The sequence below is a fragment of the Anser cygnoides genome, chromosome 1 (assembly GCF_040182565.1).
Source record: "Anser cygnoides isolate HZ-2024a breed goose chromosome 1, Taihu_goose_T2T_genome, whole genome shotgun sequence".
Taxonomy (NCBI): domain Eukaryota; kingdom Metazoa; phylum Chordata; class Aves; order Anseriformes; family Anatidae; genus Anser; species Anser cygnoides.
The window spans coordinates 16,968,521-16,983,952 of record NC_089873.1 but is presented as its reverse complement, the minus strand read 5'-3'; the positions used below and the strand labels follow the sequence as shown (position 1 = coordinate 16,983,952).

At 40.4% G+C, this 15,432-nt stretch overlaps 1 protein-coding gene across 7 annotated transcripts in view; it reads right to left on the bottom strand.

Moving 5' to 3' along the window:
* GRAMD4 (GRAM domain containing 4) overlaps positions 1 to 15,432 on the bottom strand; it is a 78,134-nt gene that overhangs the window by 16,822 nt on the left and 45,880 nt on the right. For all 7 annotated transcript variants that reach the window (XM_066990015.1, XM_066990034.1, XM_066990019.1 and 4 more), the window contains 5 exons: positions 13,789 to 13,909; positions 5,800 to 5,861; positions 3,457 to 3,589; positions 2,936 to 2,961; positions 806 to 897 (listed from right to left, as the gene is read on the bottom strand). In XM_066990015.1, the coding sequence (XP_066846116.1) occupies positions 806 to 897; positions 2,936 to 2,961; positions 3,457 to 3,589; positions 5,800 to 5,861; positions 13,789 to 13,909 (434 nt within the window). The remainder of the gene's footprint in view (positions 1 to 805; positions 898 to 2,935; positions 2,962 to 3,456; positions 3,590 to 5,799; positions 5,862 to 13,788; positions 13,910 to 15,432) is intronic.

Sequence of the window (15,432 nt, the reverse complement as noted above, 5' to 3'; positions counted from 1 at the left end):
TCAATATTCTCTCGACTGTGTGGTGCAAAGCAGCATTCAACAAGGCTCTGTAACTTACAGGGGTGGATCACGGTGGTGAAAACGTCACACACCTTTTCATTAAGAGGCTCATCCTGACAAAGTTAACTAAAACTACTGCTAACAGTTTTCTTTAACATCTGAATATTGTGTCTATATCATGACCAAAAGAATTTAGATCATTTAATTAACAAGTAGAAGAAAAAAAAATTAACAAATTGAAACTCCACTGAATAGTTATATCACAGCAGTATGCAAACTTCCTTACATAGCCCTGTGGGAATACTTAAATTTAGTTCATGCGAATACTTAAATTTAGCTCACAGACCTCCTGTTGGCACATTAAGCGATACTCAAATCAAGACACTTTGTCTCTCATCACTAACTATGATCCTAATCAATGGAAAAGAGCACTGCTGGTGAAGATCCTTCCTATCAAATATAGCCTCTATCAGCATTTCAGCTCTAGAAAAGGAGAGATTTTGCAGATGCAGAAGAAACTATCAATTTATAGGACAGGGAGACAGGAAGCAAGGAACATGAGAACAATGCCCTGATTGTTCTGTTATTTTAACAGTTACAAAACAAACCAGAATACACAATTGAAATGGCTTTGAAATACAATTAAAGCATCAACTACATGGTATTTTGTGTTAAATGTAATTCCGCTGTTTGATTTGACTTGAACTGTAGCACACCCCTACTCATATATGGTATTTTCAATGAATTTCAGTAGATAATACATTTTAAAAGTTCTTATTACTCCTGGAGGAATTGAATAACTTACAATAAAGGCAATAGCAGAAGTGTAGATAGAATACCAGTCTGATAAGGCAGAAAGATTCTTCACAAAATTAGTAACGGGTTTGGCACCTCTCTCTAAATAAAATGGAGAAAAAAGCACAATTGTTAGAATTAGCTGACAATGGTGTTAAATCACTTGTAAATGGTAAACAATCAAATCAGAAAACAGGAATATTCAAGACATGTAAATGTAAAAGGCTTATCCAAATTAAGGAAAATGAAAACTTACAGACTCATCAACGTAACTGAACAATTAGTTGAGTAATACATTTCCAAAAATTTAAGTGTCTTATTCAAGACAAAGGCTATGTCTAGACTCTTAAATACAGACCAAATAAATAAATAAATAAATAAGAAAAATCAAGCATAGCATTATCTTTACAAAAGTTAACTTGGATGCCAACAGCAGTCTGTTCTGAGCTCTGTTCATACCACCTCCAAAGAGCTCGGCACAGGTCAGCTTGTCCTACTGTAAAGCAAGGTAAATTAGCCTGACTGGACTCCAGGTCACCAAGGAGCAATTCACTGCTACTCCAAAAAAGCCAACTCCAAACCAGGCTAGGTATCTCTTGGCTGCAGTTAAACTGTTAGCACTTTGCTGCTTACTAAGCCAGGAGACAGAGGGCCTCACTGCCTGAGGGCGTTTGTCTCTCACCTCTGCAGACCTTTGCTCTTGCTGGGTGACAGATCTGTGCAGGGAGAGGCGTTGCTCCCACATGCTGATGCACACAGTCAGCTAGCAACAGCAAGGGCTCCCTAAAAAAGACTTGTCCTTTACACTTTCTATTCCTATATCCCCTTTTACTACTTAGCTAGGAACACAGGAAAATAGGAAGGGGCTTTTGCAAGATGACCTTTGCTTACTCCACTAGCAAACGCTGATTTTTGCCTTTCCTGCTGAGAAGAGCGGAGACTCCCCTTGCGGGGGGGGCCCTAGTAGTACCCACCCTTGTTTGCAGTACAGCTTACAACTTTGAAAGGCTTTCCTCAAGAGAGCCTGCCACTTGCTGTCCTAGTTTGTTTGACTTGAAATGCAGCTAGCCTTGATGTATTCCCTATGGGAAGCGATTAAACAGCGAGACTTCCTTGAGCATCAGTGACACAAACAAAGCAGCGGATGAAGCAAGTGGAAGGGGCCGGCTCAAGGCACCAGAGGAGGCCACTGACTCAAGCACTGCTTCCAGCAGTTCTTCCCATCTGCTCTGCTCTACCAACACCAAACCTGCAGGGAAGGTCAACACTTGGAGCCACTGGTGACAGAAAGGCCCTTGAGAGGTCTTGGTGGCAGTCAGGCACTCTTGGACAACAGGGATGTAGATTTTGTGGCTCACCTGCTGGTAGTTAAGAACTACTCAAAGCTTAAGCTCAGCGTTTGTTTTTTAAAGCTATTCCTAAAGGCAATGCCCACCCACCACAGAGAACAAGTCACAAGCGTTCTCCCAAAGGAAATTATTCTAATACTGGTGTTCATTCTGAGGAGAACAAAACTCAAATTACACAGAGATTAAAGACCTGTATTTTTCTCCTCCCTACAATACTTTAAAACCTCAGGACATAAATTAGCCTTTTTTTTTCAGGATAGCAATTCTCTGTTGCACAGAAGGTTAAACTACTTTGTTTAACCTGCAGTCACCCATCCTCCACTTTCCAAAGTAAGTTATCAGCTCTCAAAGAGAAAGAAATGCAAGACACGCTCAGGGTCTGCATGGTCCAACCCTTCCCCCTTTGAAAGCATGAGCTAAAAGCTTAGCAAGCAAACTACACGCAGCTCAGGCGTAGCTTATGGGCAGTGACTTTTGCCACTGGAAAAATAGGCTGTTCTCACTCATTACATGTTTACACATTTTTATTAGCACTGCATTTTTAGTTCTGAGATACTCTGTAATTCAAGATTAAAGGTAAGTTCCTACCACTGCTCCTCTAAGTTACTTTGTACTCCAAACATACAGGATTTCAGGATTTGTACTCAATAATTCAGGATTTCAGAATCATTTCTGCTTATGGACTGGCAGAAATATTTCTGAACATCAGATTTTGCATGCAGCAGTCCTCCCAACAGGGTTACTAAGAACTACTTTTACTTGCAGAAAATAAGATATTTTTAAGTACTTACTTAATCTTCTCATATTTTCAGTCAACCTGAAAAAAATAAAATTAACTTGTTAAATAGACTACTGGTGAGTTATATTAAAATGCAGTTGATACACATTTGGTCTCTGAAAAACTGCTCACAGTCATAACTTAAATGTTTGTGCATAGAGCTTCATTCTTGCCTGCTGTGAAGTGTTTCTAGTGGGTAGTATAGACTATCAAGCCAAAAACTGAAATGTAGAAGCTCTCCAGCCTAACTAAGCCTTTGGCCACACTTTTTGAGAAGTACATGACAGAATCTGCCAAATAATACCTTCTATTCTACCTTAGAGCACAGACAGACTTCAAATTTCATGTTTCAGCCAAGGTATTGACAAACCATTTGAGATAGCTCAGTATCTTCAGTTTCATTACTTTTTATAGAAACACTTGCTCAAACCACATAAAAGGTTGTGTTGTGTTTTTAAAAGAAAAAAAAAATAAAGAAGCAGCAGCGACTTGTAAAGAAGCCAACAATTTCTTACAATCACGTTAGAGATTTACCTTCTAGCACTAAGTGGCTCCTCTGTTTCCACTGTATTTTCCTCTGGCTGAAATCTGAAGTCCTCAACATACTCCCCAAATTTGTCACAAAACCACTTTTGGAGTCTTGAACATACTGTATGACTACGCTTATCTACAAAAAAAGAAGCACTATGTATCAGGATATTACATGAAAACATCACACAAAACCTGCATCTGTTCCCATACGCTATGTTTCACAGCTATTTATGTTATTTTGGTAACAGCATTTCTGTCCTTCACTACTACTTTTCATGGAAATTCACTATGCAATCTATTTCTGCCGTTTCACCGAAAGAGAGATTATACCATACTTATAAAAGATGAACTAAAGGTGATTCCTGCTTCCAGCAGGAGCTTTGCTGTAGGTACAGCACATGGGAGCATCTTATTACAGAAGTACAAGAATTACTTAAACACTCCACACAAGTGCGACTTTTTAGCAAATGCTAAAACGTTTTCCTGTGTTCCTGTAAAGAAAAGACTGCCCTAAGTCTCAGCACTCCTATGGTGCTGAAGGGGCTGCTAGAGAAAAGTAAGTGTAAAGCAAAACCCTCCTGAGCAGAGAACAGGACAATCACCTTACAGCCGTGCTAACTGGAGAGGAAAGAGTTTCAGTGGAAATCTGGAACATGGCAAAGCAGTGCAGGGGAGAGCAAACCAAACATCTGGTGTTACCTCTAACTTGGAAAATCACTTTCTAGCAGCAACAGACAGACTGTTCTTTGGAAAGGACGGTCAATAACACAGTGTAAGAAAGAGATGGGTCACAACTAGGACCTAACTTAGTACAGAACTCCATAAAATTAACACATGATTAATCAGAGGCATAAAAGACTGATCAGCCAACTATGGCTGCCCGAACTACCCTTTCTAAGCATACAGAAAGGGTAAGAAAAAGCATACAAAAGCGTAAGAAAAAACAACCAGGCCTCGGAAAACAGGATAAAAATATATATTAATGTGTGACAGTGAACTAAGAAAACCAAGGACTTCAATGCCAGTTCACAGCTGAGAAAAAGCTTACATTTGAAATAAAGAACATGAAGTAGCTTCTCACATGCTAATAATACTTGAGGTAGTACTGAGAACAAAATTTTGAGCATACAGCATGACAGATAAAAATGGCAAGCTGTAGTTCACAAAAAAAGACAGTACTGACATTACGGAAGTACATGAGGAACAATTTTAAATACTTCATTCAATCCACAGACTTAAAAGTCTAACTGGTACTGTAAGAATCAAAGTTGTGGTTTTGCAGTAAAAAATTCCACTAACCTTTTATATTCAAAAGTGGTTGTGCAGTCACAGCAATGGGGAATGTTAAGCAGATAAGGGGACAGTGGAAGATCCCACTGTTCCAAAATAAGGAATATGGCTAAGAAAAACAAGATGATCAGTGCGAAAACAGTAAAAACAAAAAGAACAGGCCCTCTAGTCACAAGAGAAGAAGGAAAAAAAAAAGGGGGGGAAGGAGAAATGAAAGATTCATCAAATAAAATTGTACATATATGGCATAGTAAAAGTGTCAAGTAGGTTGTGAACCTGTAGTACTCAACCAATGAAGAAACAGGGGAGGAATTAAGTGTCAGGTAATAGGGAATATAAGGTTATGATATACTTTTGCTGTGTGCTCCTGCTTGCAAGACGCCCGCCATTGCAATTGCAAATAAATTAGCTTCACAGAAGACCCTGTCCGAGAAAATTATTGAGAGATTTCTCACAGTACTCTTAATCAAGAGGTGTGGGAAGAAAACTCAAGTGTTCTGAAAGATTGAGAACCTGTCTGTTACCTTAGTTTTTTCAGATACTATTCCATTTATAATGAGCAGCAGCTTGAGAAATGTGGAGGTCTTAAAAAATTTAGTAATTCATTTAAGCTTATTCCCTCTACAGAATGTCTTTTCTTTTAGAAAAGAGAAGTATTACCATTAATGGCATAAAAGAGGTTTTGCAAGCTGAGAATGAAACAGGACATCTTTCCTATGTATTGCAGCTGTTTTCTGATTAGTTGAGGATCAGCTAGGTGTGCAAGAATAATAAAGTCAGGCAACAACAGTTCATTACATTCCTGAAGGCCTTGTAGTATAAAATAGTTTCCTTGCTCAGGCATACAAAATCATCCACAAAGAGTAAAAGCAGAATCATATACAGAGGTAAGAAACTGCTCAAATGCTCTTTCATACTTGGCTTCTTCAGAAGTCTGCTTCAGGACCCAGGAAGTTCTTCTGCAACATTTGATTTTCTGGAACAGCTTCAAAAGAAAGAGGTGAAAAAAAAGATCTGACTGCATCAAACTGCTCATACAGATTTGACCGAGATTACCTGTTCCATTGGCTTGTGTCTGTGGCTTTGCAGCTTGCTGTGTTGCAGGCACCTCTTCAGCTCTACAAAGAAAACAGGAACAATGTGAAATGCTACAAGTTAAGAATTTTAAGAGAAAACCAAGTTTGCTCCTTATTGCAGGATTCAAAATATTCACTGCACACTGCACTTAGGATCCAGAGAAAGACCATCATGTAAGGCAAAGTGCGTTTTAGCCATTTTGTGTCACCAACAGCTCAGTCTGATCTTCCAGCTACTGAATATTTTAGTATCAATTTTCTTGCATTACTTCTGGTTTTGCATCATAGATTCATTGCAATGCCTGCCAGGAAAACTCTTCAGAGTCCTGACTTTTCCCACAGTAATAAATGAAAAGGGATTCCGTATTGCAAGTTGATAACCACAGTGCTAGAACAAAATCAGTTTAATACATGAACCCTGAATTCTGCCACTGTTACTGTAATCAACACCACTCATCTTTGCAGTGAGAAGAGCAGATGTCAAGAATTATGTTCAAATGTTATGTTGTAAGCTCTTGAAGTGCAAAGATACCAACCCAAGATAAAAATATCTTTTAAAAAATGCAAAATTTAAATAAGTGTGAAAACCAGAGACAACAATGTGATAAAAATACATGGCAAGAACCAGGCACCACTGGTCACATCTTTCAAACAGGTTAGGAACAATACTCTCATTTATTACAAGTAAGTAGATCATGGAAAATACGAATGCCTTGGCCATTCTGCACATGTGCAAGGCTTCAAATTACATTTGCAATATCCATAGCCTCCAACTGCTAAAGTGGCTTGATAACACTTCAGGCATCAGTCCAAAAGCCTTGAGCCATCCATGAAGATATGCTACAGCAAGATTTCTCTAATGAAGCAGCAGCTTTGACAACATAACACCAGCTGCAGCAAGGTTTACTTGACACAGTTGTATGATGGAAAAGTTTACTAACTGAACTTAAAAATGTGCTAGTTGCATAATTTCAATATCACTTATTTAGCAAACCATGTAGGTGCTTTCAAATATTCCCTTCATCTTTCAGTCCTCATGAAGGGAACCAAGTGGGATGCAGGTCAGCAAATGGAGAGCAGGAGGAGGGATCCCACTGCACTGGGCTGATTACAGAATATATAAGTGGATTTATAGGTATCTCTCTGTTCCTCCAAGAAGTACATGAGGAAAAGATCTCACTGTATTGTCTGCATATGGAAAAGGCCATTCTGAATTCGTGCACTCCAAACGAGTAAGATGGAAAAACCACAGGACTAATTGCCTCCCTTCCTCCCTTAGCGCTCCCCATATTTAATGAACTTTCCACATTCCAGTTTATTTCTAAAAGGAGCACTTAGAAATAATTTATTAATTTATAGCTATAACTGGACATCTGTCAGGGTAAGTAGCCGAATTCAATGGCTTCTGCTTTTCACCTGTTTTCAACTCCCCTGCAGGATTTTTCCATGTTGCTTCTGTATTTGCAGCAACTCTTCAAACCTTTTCAAAAGCCACCTGAATTCCATCAGTTAATTTTTTTCTAACTAAACTTTCATTTGGGCTTCTCCGCTGTCAACTTTGCACAGACTGTTATACAGCAGCGGCTTGTCTTCCTGGATCACACTCCTTCCAGCACATCAAACGGTTACACCATACAGGTGGGACATTTTTAGTCACAATCTGTCACTGCCACCGTCTCTCATTAAAGACACGTTTTGGCAGAAAGGATGTAGTCATTCACGGGCAGGAGGCAGTTACTCGGCCTGCTCCCGTTGTGCAAGCTCGCTGAGGGGATGTCACACCTGAACGGCTCTGGTGACAGAGCCAAGATGGGATCCCACAGCCACCACCCGTCGGAGCCTTCAGGCTGGGCCTTCCTTTCACACACTGGGGTATATTTTCAGAAGCAGCTCAGCATCATTACTCCCTACGTTTCTTGGAAAAAAATCAAGAAAAATCTCAGCCAAAAGCAGTCTTGAATACCAACCTTACTGGGCTCCCTCAGTGGCATGTGAGGGTTTGGCCTTGGCCACTCGCGGTGTTTTTTTTTAATCCTGTTCATTTCTTTTTTTTTTTTTTGGCAATGTCTTACCCGCCATCTGCCTGTTACTCTTTCCCCACAAAGAACCTGACCTTTACGAATCATCAGGTTAATGATAGCTCATTACTGCACCTGTGAATCAGGTTATAATTAGCCACCTCAGACAGATCTGGTCCAGGAAGCTCAGAATTCATTCTTTAGGCTTGCACACCCACTGGGCCCAATCCTAAAACCAGGTCAAATCAGCCACTACTGAAAGACCTTTGACAGAGGGCAGGAATTATCATTCCTACAGTTTCTGAACCACTCTTCATGCCAGAGATCAGTTAGGAGGCTAGAAAACACAAACCATCCCCAGAGTCACAGAATCACAGAACTGTAGGGGTTGGAAGGGACCTCCAGAGATCATCGGGTCCAACCCCCCTGCCAAAGCAGGTTCCCTAGAGCAGGCTGCCCAGGTAGGCGTCCAGACGGGCCTTGAATATCTCCAGAGAAGGAGACTCCACAACCTCCCTGGGCAGCCTGTCCCAGTGCTCCATCACCGTCACCGTGAAGAATTTCTTTCACATGTTGGTGCCGAACTTCCTGTCAACCATTTTGTGACCATTGCCCCTTGTCCTGTCCCTAAAAAAAACACTGAAGAGAGGTTGGCCATATCCCTCTGTCTCCCACACCTCAGGTATTTATACACACTGATGAGATCCCCTCTCAGTCTTCTTTTCTCCAGGCTGAACAGACCCAGGTCTCTCAACCTTTCCTCATAGGGAAGATGCTCCAGGCCCCGTATCATCTTTGTGGCCCTCCACTGGACTGTTTCCAGGAGATTCCTGTCTTTTTTTGTGCTGGGGAGCCCAGAACTGGACACAGTACTCCAGGTGAGGCCTGACCAGGGCAGAGTAGAGGGGAGGATCACCTCCCTTGACCTGCTGCCACGCTCCTTTTAACGCATGCCAGGATCTCTTCTTGGCCACCAGGGCACACTGCTGGCTCAAAATGTTAGAGCTATTCAAGACTGGTACAAGTATAATGTTCAAAAATGACAAGCACACATCAGTGAGGCTCCCACTCAATGCTGCCCCAGAGAAACATCTAGAATGGTGCCAAAGTGTTATTTTTGTAGGTCCAAAAGTTAAGAGAACCTTGACACTGAACTGCTGGCCATTTATCCTCACTAAATATTTTGGGTTTGTGCATCTTTAGCCTTGACTACAGCTGTGAGCTGAACAGTATGTGAAACAAAAGAGTCTCTCCAACAGTTACGTGAAGACCTGACCCATTGCACAACAGCTATTGGGCTGTTCTGAGCCATATTCAGAGCAATTTTCCTACAGACTAGCTCCAAGTACTGAGCTCACAAGCAACCCATCATCATTCTTTGGACAGCTTTTGTGGAAGCCGGTCAAGTCTGTTTTATCTGTGTAACTGTTACTGCTCATGGACGCATATATGCTTCCAGGACGAGCACATTCCAACCTCAGAAATGTAAAAATTAAACATAAAGGAGGTATTTTCACAACCTAGTTTAAACACAACTCACTCAGGTATACGTGGCTCCTTAACCTGAGGAGTTGTCACAAAACTGAGTTAAAATATTTTCATGTGTTTTCCATCTCCCTCCCATTAAAATACACCGAACGCATCAGAAGCCTTTGTTGTCCTCACAGATATTCCACGTTTTACATGGCTAATGTCCTACATTTGTAGTGTCAGAAACAAAAGACAGGCTTTCAGAAGAAATGTCATCAGCCCAAAGTTGTACAAGATCTAAATGTTTGTGGCCAGAGGTTAAAAAAAAAAAAAAAAACAAAACACTCTTGACAGGAGGTACTTCACAAGTAGATTTGGTGACAGGCTGCTAAGTTAAAAATAAAGACACACACAGTTCAGCCAACTGGGTTTGTCAGCAATCAAGTATGTTAGCAATCCCAGTGCAGCACAGCAGCCAAACTTTTGACCCGTGTCTCAGCTTCTTTCTACCTGTGCGGAGTCCCAGCCGGACAGGTATCCTTCCAGCAGGGAACGTCTCCAGGCTCCAGAGGAATCTCCACTGCCATCTGAAGCATCTTCTCAAGTGACAAAGTCAGCTATACCCAAAGCATTGCGTGTGTGGAAGATGATGCCTTTTAGCAAAGGGCCAGGAAGAGTCAACAAAAATAAGTGGTACAGAAGAAAGAGCAGCTTGTGCAGGAGCACTGTCTATTCTTCCTTAAAAATAGCTCACAATGATACTACTAAAAGGTTTGTACAAGCCACAGCATGTTGGTAGGTGTTATTACAATACTTTTTTTCATTTTGTTTAGTGTTTTTTTTTTTTTCAAACTGTGTAATGGAGCTGGCTCACAATTTGTAAAATAAGGCAGCAGCAGCCTACAATTTACACTAAACAAGTATTACTCACACAGACTATTCCAAATTATTTATGCATTGTTCCACTAACAAAATGTCATCGACTTCAGCTGTTGTACCAAATGCTGGGCTGTCCCAAAGCATCTATGGAAAACTCTAACTGAGGGCACGTTTTTGAATGCTCAGACATACAGACAATGAACACCATGACAAACAAACCCACTAAGCATCCTTTTCTTCCACTCCTCCCTGCAAGCAATTCAATGAAATAAGCCCATGTTCTGCACACACAAAATAAACAATCTACACTGTTAATTCATTGTTTTCTCCCTGATGAACATTTTGCAGCATGTATTTATATGGCTACATGTATTGATCTAGTTCACAAATACTTCTGAATAAAGCAACAATTAAAATATTTTTTACACTACAACATGCTTTGCTTTTCATTTGCAGTTCAATGCTGTAAGCAAAACAGAATACATGCAAACATTTTTATATGCATATCTATTTAAAGATTATATGAAAAAATACCTGAGACACAAGGCAAATTTGGTTTTGTTGACTTCAATACAGATAATGACTTTCTGGGGTCAAGCTGCTTAATAAAATTAAGTTTCTAGTAAACATAAGTTTGGCCTATTACGTGCTTGATTGTGTCAACCAACACCTTGCCTGTAGTGCTAACAGAACTATTTTAAAATGCCTGTAGCAAAGTGAAAACAGATAAAAAGCAGTGATAAAGAATTTCACACAACAGAGAACAATTTATGAAGAAGCCTAGGCAACCTGAGTTTTCTTCTGAGTATAAACTGGGAAACTCTTTGAATGTATTTATTTTTGTTATATATACCTGCCTGTCCAAAAAAGGTTAGAATATTAGCAAGACTAGTCAGAAAAAGACTTGGATAAAATGGATAATTGGCTGAAAGTGCAACTCGAGCTAAAAGGGCTCATGTCATCCTTAGGATATCTAAATGGGAACACAGCACTGGAGAGGACAGGTCATGCCACCTTAGTTTAATAGTGGCACACCTGCAAGAGATTTGCTCTGATTATGGTTATCTACAACCCAACAGGACACAGATGGTGACACTTGAAGGAGAAACACTGAAAGAGCTAAAAGAAAGCCTAAAAGTTTGATAAACAAAGACCAAACTCTTTTCTCTGTAAAACACACATACTCACAAGCCACAGTGGGCCATATCAGACCCTGAACCATCCTCATTACTCCCTGTAAAGAGGGACTCAGCAGGCTGCAGTTTGGGTACCTTCTTGTAGAGGAAGTGCTGGCAGTCCTCATCCTTCTCCAGGACTCTCAGCAACGATGGGATCATTTTCCCCCTTCCGGGATGGGTATGACCTAGAACCCAGGTGTACCTGCTTTCAGGAGAAAGCCTAAAGGCCAGAGTTGATAGTGTGACCTGTACTGTGCTCAACTACAAGCCTGTGGAACTTGCATCTCAAACACCTTCAAGGGAGCACGTCAGAGACAAGAAGGAGTCCTGAAGCATCAGTTTTCTACACCAATAGAAGAAAGGACCAGTCATTGCTTTGTACTGCTGCTACAGAGCAAGCAGATATTCTCAGCGTGGGAACAGGACCAGGTTTGTTCCTCTTCCACTGCCCCCAGTAGTCGACTCAAACAAAGGAACATCAGTCTAGACACAAACTGGAAATTACATGAGTATGCAGCCAGGCCAACCAGCACAGGAGACAAAAATGCACTCACGCTTTCCAGCTCTAAGAGCAACTGTAAAATGTCAGAAAAAAATCCCCAGAAAACAGAGCTATGCAGATCGCCTTCCAAGTGCAAGATCGCAGCCTGGCTTGGGAACAGACTCCTCTGTAAGGACCTTGCAGAACCCCTTCTAAGCATGCGACTTAGCAGCTCAGGTCAGGTATGCACATGGACCAATCTTCCACGGAACCAGCAATTTTGGAAGACTGTCAATATAGTCAGACAAAATACATCAGACAAAACAAGTCTAACACTGTCCTGGGTTCTGAGAGTAAGAGGGAGGGCCTAATTCAACTGCTGTATAAAGCCTTGGTGAACCCACACTTTGAATACTACGTGAACTCAGTCTCTTCATCTTAAGACACACGAGTTAAAGAATGGTAACCAAAGCGATGAAAGGAATAGAGTACTCTTCAGAAGACACCAGAAAAGCTGGAACTCTATAGTCTGCAGAGAAGAGACCAAAGGAGGTACATAAGCTGAATGCTGAAAAGTTGTTCGCCAAATCTCACAATTCTGTAACTCTAAGGTATGTCTTGAAACCACTAGGAAATCCGTTTAAAAACAAACAAACAAACAAAAAAACATACAATTGCTTTTTTGTGATCAACAGTGAACTTCTGTAATGTATCACCTCCTTAGCTTCCTGTGGTAGACAGCACTGGCATGTTAAAAAGGGGACTAAACAAATTCATGGATAACAGGTCTGCAAACAGAGTCACAAGTAAAAAGGCAATGATATACCTTCAAATACCCCTCACACAGTGTTCATGGATGCTAGAGGAGTAGGAGGTAAACAGATCACTGAAAGCAAGTGGGCTCACGTGTTCCCCATAGACAGCTCCCATGTCCTTGCAAGAGAATACCAAGGGATATGGACTGCTGACCTAACCAGGAAAAGCATTTTTATGCTCAGAATGAGTACAGAAGTAGGCAGCAGGCTGGGAAGACTTCATATAACATTCAGAAACCTCATATCCAAGCAAAAAGTTTTACCTTTTTTTTTTTTCTTGCTCATCACCTCTAAATAACTGACAGTGTTTACTGCACATGATTACTAAATCAGCCTGCACTATTTAGTGTTGACAGTAGTCGATGCTGAACCACAACTCCTACTGCTCAGCCAAGTAACCTCAGCTACTGCTGAGGAAGATAATGCAGGCAACTACATATGCAAGTGGGTTTGGACCAACAAGGCCACCAAGCAGCTGCTGTGGTTCTAAGATCTAAAGTCCGTACTGTAAGGCAGACCAAGGAGAGACATCATCAAACGTGATGCTTAGCAGCACCACGGAGGATATCCTCAAAGCTGAAGGGTTTGGGGGATTATTGGATTATGGGGAGGCACATATCCGCTTGCCAATGCAGTGGCAAGGAAGGCTCAAATTTCAGTGACTTCCACACATTTAGGTCTGTGGTGTGGTACTGAGATGTCCTTGCTGTTGTTAGAAGAGGAGTAATACAGGCTGAGCAGTCTGGAGATGACAATGTTTGAAGAGGCAAAGCATATGCAATGTCCTGGCACAGGCTCTGGCATTCAGCAGCACACAGTGCGCACTGATATCTCCAGGTAGGTAAGATCCAAGAGAAAGGGCATCAAAGACAGTGGTATGAAGAATATCTCAACCAGACAGCTGTCAGGACACCTCTGTAGCTATGGCTGTATGTGTGGTCAAGTAATATGGGAGTACTTGTGTGTACAAGATGTACATGAAAGCACAGACAGCTTCTCTCTGTGAGAGCTACTCATTTATTTTAAGAGAGCCCAGGCTGGAAACGGATGTTTTCATCAAAACTCCTCATTAAGAGAGTCTGAGACCTCAAGTGGCTTTTAGTTATAGAGTGAAGACATTTCTCTTACCTTGCTTTAAGTACTTCATTGACTTTTTGTTCTAGTTCTAGTCTCCTCTGTCGTTCCTTTTCCAGCTCTTGCCTTAATGTTTCAGCGTTTGTTTCTTCTCTCAGCTTCCTGAGTTCCTCCTCTATCAATTAGGGGAGAAGAAGATTCAGTTATATTGAAGAAAATTAAAACCTAATTATGACAAATCAGGTATTTTTCTTTGTTTGCTTGTTTTTTCCATTTGTGTTACAGTGAATATGTCCACCATAAAAAAAAAAAAGGTAATCAAGAGTTAGAAAGACTTTGCAAAAAGCACACAGGTGTATCATGTACAAAATGTTAATTTAGAATTGGTAAAACAAGAAAAACAACAACTTTAAAGTTTTCTTTTATAGATGGTAAGTCCGTGTAATCTACCTTTATCTAAATATAACTTCACATACCCTTCATTCCCCAAAGAAATAATCATCAGGAAAGGTTGTTTGTTGTTAAATATGTTGTGTCTCCCCCACACCCCTAATATGTATGGGTAGGAAAAAAAATATACATACACTCATAAAGTCATACGATGCTATGCAACCCTCTATCCATCAACTCCTGGCACTCTTATTTTTATACAAGTCAGATGGGCCCATTAAGAACCTGAGTATATCACAGTTTTAAGAATGGGTTATGAGATGGAGAGCTAAGTTCAGACTTCTATCTTTTTACGAAGTTACAGTCTGCCCTACTAACTTCCAAGGAGTAACTTATATATGTATGTATGTATAAACATACATATGTGTGTATATATACATATATATATATATACACAGACATTTCCTTTCATGAGCACAGTATCAACTATGCATAAGGCTTTTTATAGCTAATTATCTTTGCTTTTTGTCATTGGAAGCGTTCTTGTTCATGACCTTATTTTAGTCTAGAGCTACACAAAGGCTCGCTATCAGTGATCACTTTGCCCAGATGGGCATCAAGAGATGACAAAAAGAAGATTGGGAATCTCTTTTGTTTTTTACCTTTTTTTTTTCTTTTGGATGACAAAATTACTCTATTTTGTGTTCTCTGGGCTCTTTTTTTTAGTTCAATTTTGACAGTAAGCAGTAAAACAACAGAAAATACTTGCTAATTGTACTATCAACAGAGACACATGGGTTCAAACTTTACATAGTTTTACATGATTCGTATATTATGTTGTACCCTACAGCAACCTCTTCTGTTTCTTTGTATACATTTTCTTGTAAATCTTAAATAATCTGATGATTTTGATGTTTGAATCTTTCTCTCTTCAATAAGTATGTGTTTTGAGAAGGTCAGAAATCCTACTGCAAATACTCAGAAGATCTGATAAATTCTCTATCCCCTCCCTACAGGAGGCCCTTATGCAGTATCTCAGATCATTTTATCTGCTGTGCAAGCTAGGCGGTGGTAGATTATCTGTATTCCTGCGGCACTAAGGGCTTTAGAGCACAGAATTAGAAGAGAGGGAAGAAGACAGATGAATTGAGAGGACAACATGATGTGATGTGTTACACTGTGAGGCTACAGGTTGAATGCCATTAAACTGAAAGGAGTTTGCTATCATCTCATCACTGATGCTTTGTTAATGACCCCAGAAAGGAGAGCTGGAACACAGAAGCCACCTTATCCTCTAGCAATTTGTAC